The sequence below is a fragment of the Bremia lactucae genome, linkage group LG16 (assembly GCF_004359215.1).
Source record: "Bremia lactucae strain SF5 linkage group LG16, whole genome shotgun sequence".
NCBI classification, from domain to species: domain Eukaryota; phylum Oomycota; class Peronosporomycetes; order Peronosporales; family Peronosporaceae; genus Bremia; species Bremia lactucae.
The window spans coordinates 1,108,080-1,113,778 of NC_090625.1; the positions used below are offsets into that span (position 1 = coordinate 1,108,080).

The window sequence follows — 5,699 nt, forward strand, 5'->3', positions numbered from 1 at the left end:
AACTATAAACTAATACTAAACATGTAAATGAATTCTTATCTATCTTATCTTGTAACTCTCTTTGATTACTTCTACAGCTGATTAGTCTGCGGAATAAATAGACATAATGGTCTATACCTATTTATGGATAAGAATTCAGGACATTACTATATAAAGTAATATCCTCCAAATATTATCTACCTTTTAGATAATATATTAATTAACAGCCTTTAAGTGTTAATTTCATGTAACGATACACCCCGTTACATAGAGAGTTGAGTGAAATGTTGGGTAGTGAGTTGAGCGGTAGTAGCTGTTAAAAGTGAGTGAATATTGATTTTTGTCTAACGTCAATTTGAGTAATTTTTGCCAATGAATCAGGGGTAAGTGAATACTGACTGAAAACCAACGTCTTACTTAAAGCTACCAATTTTATTCGAGAAATTAAACTCCAAAATTGCTGAAATGTCAGAAAACCTGATCGTAAAATAAGTATCTTGATATCAATAACATTTTTAATTACAAAGGCTGATTAATGGTATACATGTCGCTTATTTGCACGCGTTCTTGGTCGCAGGGCTTGGCTCGCCGCTTGAGTACTTTCAAGCCTGATATTGAGGCTGTCAAGAAGCTTCGTGCCGAATCGCTAGCGCCTTTCAAGGACGTGCGCGATGCACTCGTGGCCACCGAGGGGGACTTTCCGGCAGCTTTTGAGTGGTTGCGCATGAAAGGAATCGCGTTGGCCAGCAAGAAGTCCGGCCGTCAAACAGCTGAGGGACTTGTTTCTATTAAATTATCTTGTAACGGCTTGGCTGCTGCCATGGTAGAGGTCAACAGCGAGACAGACTTCGTCGCGATGAATGATAAATTCCAGGCGCTCGCCATAAGCGTAGCTGACGCACTGGCGGAAGTTCCGACTACAAACATTGTAACCCAGTATTCTACTGACAAGCTGGCGGCCATTATGGTTGATGGTGCCACTGTAGCCGAAAAAGTGCCAGAGCTTGTGGGCGTTGTCGGCGAGAACGTTGTTGTCAATCGAGCTGTGCAATTTCAGCTCGAGGAAGGCACGATCTGCAAGTACCTACACAACACGATTGCCCCTGGAATAGGTCGGACGGGCGCCCTTGTGGCACTGCGGTTTCCAATTAAGACGGCGTCGGCTGAGCAGGTAGCTGGCGTAAAGAAGCTTGGCCATCGCTTAGCAATGCACGTTGCGGCTGCCAAGCCGAAATTTTTATCGCGCGAGGACGTGCCAGATGATTTAGTAAACAAAGAACGTGCATTTTTGTGCGACCAAGTGAAGGATACTGGCAAACCTGCGCACATAGTTGCTAAAATGACAGAAGGCCGTCTAAATAAGTTTTTCGGCGAGATTGCGCTGCTCGAGCAGGATCACTTGATTGAGGAAGGCAATCCTCAGGTGAGTGCTTTTGTGGCTGAACAGTCGAAAAAGCTGGGCCTCAAGTTGTCGATTGCTGCTTACGAGCGCTTTGAAATTGGAGAGATTAAAGAAGCGGCATAATGTAGTGCAAAGTTTAGGGAGGACCACATTCCAGCTTAGAGGTTTCCACAGCTGCTTCCATGGTTTGGTGATGGCAGATTCAACTTGTATTTAGAGATATATTTCACACTACTGTTGCGCTTTCAATTATCAATCTATGTATAAAAGGGAGTATATGCCCCTTTTCTGTAGAATGAGCTAGAAGAGTTACCAATGTAAGATGTCACTTAAAAACATGTCTTAATACAGAAAAACTGGGTTATCCACCGTGATAACGCGAGTTTCGCTCTCGAGTGCCTCGCGCACGATCTTGGGCAAGCCGAATAGGCCCATGTGGCTCACTCCATCAAGGTATTGAAGACGTTGTCTGATTCGTGACTTCACGAGTGCATCGGTCGCGGCAATGCTTCGCTCGCGGATTGATGTCAACACAGCCGCGCCGTCTTCATTATCCACATTTGTAGCCATGTTGAATCCCCAGACACAACCAAACGACGGGATGTCCACAGTGTACGGCACGACCGTGTTAAAGCTGGTCTTGAGCGTACAATAGATGGATGAAAAACACTCGTCCCAATTGTTTACGGCGCCAGGTCCCGACTGAGTGACCATGTAACCACCCTTGTTGAGTTTCGTGCTGGCATACTTATAGAATTCTTCCGTATAAAGTACATAACCTGGGCCAGCCTCGATAGGATCAGCGATGTCCATGATGATGACATCGAAGGTACCTTCATACTGCTTCAGAAATGCATGTGCGTCAGTGTAGTGCACTTCAAGGCGCGGGTCCTCGAAGGCGCCAGCGGACCACTCAGGCATTTCCTTGCGGCACATGTTGCATACAAGCTCGTCTATGTCGACCATCACAACTTTTTCTACCGATTTGTGCTTGAGTACCTCGCGGGCCGTAGCGAACTCCCCTCCGCCGCCAATGTAGACGGTCTTGGGGTTCGGATGATTCAATAAGGCCGGATGCACAAGAGCCTCGTGGTAAATAGCCTCATCACTCCTGGCAGACTGCGTCTTGCCGTCTAGCACCAGCATCTTGCCGAATGAATTTGTTTCGATGATCTGCATCGCCTGAAAAGAAGACTTGGCCTCAAACGTTATGGTCTTGAGCGCAACCGCCATGTATAAGTCTTCGGTCATAGCTTCTTTATACCAAAACAACTTCTCGGCCGGCGCCAGCATGGCCGGCTTCTTGTCACATTCGTCCTTCGTCATTTCGGTCATCTTCTGGGGCGAGAAATTATCTATGGATGGAAATTTGAACAGCAACCATAGTGTTGCAACCAACCACTACGTGGACATCGTACTTATTCGTATCAAAGCTGTGCATTCGTATCCCTCAGTTTTGATAGGGTCGAGACCGCCTTGTATGATGAAAAGAGAGCGGATATTCAATAAGAAGGGTTTAAGTGTTTTGGGCAGGTAAATTTTATTAATGCATCAACCAATAGAACAGCCGCGTTGAGATGGAAAAAGGAAAAGGATCGCGTAAGATACAAAAATGAACTACAACTGAAAAATATGGGGCACACATCGGTTGGAGAACCGTTGTTGTGGTACATTTACTTTATGGGTAAAATACCCTTTTATCTAATTTTTAAATAGTTAGTTACTTAAATCCCATTTATTATGGGTAATAAATGTGGTCGCCGCCAGATATAAATCTGGCGGCCAAGATCTATTTTTAATTAGCTAGGGTAACGTTTTTAGATTTAAATAATTAAATAAAGTTCAGTTCCCCTTATGATCTTAAAGCGTTAAGTGCCATCCTATGGCTTTGCGCATTGATCTGTAAGAGACAGAAGCCTTTCTAAGGTATATTGTAACGGGGGGTGTATCGTTACATGAAATTAACACTTAAACCTTGTTGATTAATATATTATCTAAAAGGTCGATAATATTTGGAGGATATTACTTTATATAGTAATATTTAGAAGTCTTATCCATAAATAGGTATAGACCATTATATCTATTTAATCCGCAGACTAATCAGCTGTAGAGATAAACAAAGAGAGATACAGATAAGATTAGATAAGAATTCAATTGCATGTTTAGTATTAGATAATAATTATGTTAGCATTTACAAGATAGAAATAGAGATACTTAATTATATTAATACAGTTTTTCATTTTACCCTCTTTAAGCTAATTACCTTAAAAGAGAAGTCTTCCTCTGCATGTACTAGTGCACGTGAAATAACGTAAGGCACCACTCGCAACTGAAGCAGTGCGAAGGGGACTTGTACTGAAGCAGTACAAGTCGTAGTGCCACGTTACACCTGGTAGTACTTTGTAGTCCGTCCAAGGACCAAATTTCCCACATCTAACATGGACATGTTAGATGATAGTGGGAAAACGCATCACGATTCCCGTGAAAGCTACTCCTTTTCTAAGTGACATAGAAAAGAGTGCGGTCGAACGAATAAGTTCGACCGTAGGAAACGATGCAATCTTGGCAATGCTGTCCAATTTGGACAGAGATGCCCTCCGTTCAGCCATCACCAAGTTCATACAACATGAATTTGACGAGATGAAGGAAAAGGTAGCCTTGCTGAATCAGCAAGGCTCTCAGCAGGCAGAACTGTTGAGGTTACAACAGGTACAGACCCCTGTACCTAGGATGACGCAAACGCGTCGTCCCGAAACTTTAAAGTTTGACATCTCTAAGTATAGGGGAGTCGAAGAAAACTCCCTCTTGAGATGGATTGTCGACTTGGACGATGCCATTAGGGCACATCACATCGGCAACGAGCAAATGCAAGTCGCATTCGCTCAATCAAATTTGGCAGGTCGTGCCAAAACTTGGGCATTGGGCCTTAAGTTGCGCGACCCATACGTCTTTAGTGTCGCTAGAGGCTTTTAAAACCCGACTCAAACAGACGTTTGAACCACCAAGGGCTGAGTTCAGAGCTTCTGAAACTCAAGCAAGACAAGCGTGATGTTCACGCTTCTGCCCAGCACATACGATCTAAGCGAGTTGTATTACAAATAACCCAGTTCATGAACACACGTTGATTACGGTGTTCATGCAAGGTCTTACGGGTCGATTGTCCCGTAAAGACCTACATGTTCCGCTTGGAACTGGATACGCTCGACGAAGCAATACCCGTTGCGGAACAAGAGGACTTTAACTTGAGACAGGCTCAAGCTAGTTCGTCATCAATTCGTCCCCCAAGACGACACGAGCGAGGAGGTCCAGAACCCATAGACCTCTGTTACGTCGAAAGCGAGAGACCTCGCTTTTCGAACAATAAGCGATTGCAGAATATGCCATCGCTGCCAAAAATTAGGACACTACGCTTATGAGTGTAGTGCCCCACGCCCAACACCGAAAGGTACTGAACGTAATTTGGACCGTATGCCAAAAAGGGCAATGGTCGCGGGTCCGACGTTGTTGCGAAATCGCAACAGCAAAGCGGACCGCCAAAAAAATGGTCGGGGTCAGTAGGGGCGCAACGACCTACTGATCCAGCAACCTCAAGAGAATTTGCAAACCTCTTGACTAAAGTTGCTCCAGACACACAATCATTATGTGTCTCTGCACCTGGTGGTGAGGTTTCCCTCATCACCTTGAAGTTGAAAGTGACAAATGATTTGTTACTCAGAGCCTCAGTGGACTGCGGAGCGTCGAATAACTTTATTCGTCGCCAGTCACTAGAGGGTCGTAGGCTCAAATATGTTGAGCGTGACATCCCTCTAACGAGGATGACGGTGCGTCTAGCGACAGGCGCATCGATAACAGTGATGAAACGCGTAGTGAAATTTCACTACACGTTAAGAGATTTACAGTATGATGATGATTTCATCGTACTGGATTTGGATGACAAATTTGATGTCATCCTAGGTTTACCTTGGCTCAGAAAATACGAGCCAAGGATCAGCTGGCAGCATCGATCCGTAAAGATGCCTGCCACTTGTTCATCAGATGGCCATCTGATGAACGTCTTGGAGCGTCCACAAGCGTGTGGATGTACTACGAGTGAGTGCGATGGCCTCACTTGTGGTACGGTCGTTAGTACAACTGCACAAGATCACAGTGTGATTACCAATCATAATGTGGAGTCAGCTGCCGGCGGCTGTGTAAATGCACAGGCAGCGCCGAAGGTCCACCACTCGAAAAGGTCGAGTGGATTGAGACATGAATGTACGCTTAGTGGGCGACATTCAAGGAGTATACCGGTTGCCCCAAAGGGACAACACGATGATCC

General features: G+C 44.8%; 2 protein-coding genes across 2 annotated transcripts; one reads left to right on the forward strand and one right to left on the reverse strand.

Moving 5' to 3' along the window:
• Positions 1-523: 523 nt before the first annotated feature.
• On the forward strand, positions 524-1,504 carry CCR75_001847 (uncharacterized protein; the record flags this gene model as incomplete). The annotated part of the gene is made up of 1 exon (XM_067959948.1): positions 524-1,504. One exon carries the CDS (start codon positions 524-526, stop codon positions 1,502-1,504), a length of 981 nt encoding a protein of 326 aa, XP_067815494.1.
• Positions 1,505-1,723: 219 nt separating this feature from the next.
• On the reverse strand, positions 1,724-2,707 carry CCR75_001848 (uncharacterized protein; the record flags this gene model as incomplete). Its single annotated transcript, XM_067959949.1, has 1 exon — positions 1,724-2,707. The coding sequence occupies one exon, from the start codon at positions 2,705-2,707 to the stop codon at positions 1,724-1,726; it is 984 nt and encodes a 327-aa protein (XP_067815495.1).
• Positions 2,708-5,699: the final 2,992 nt, after the last annotated feature.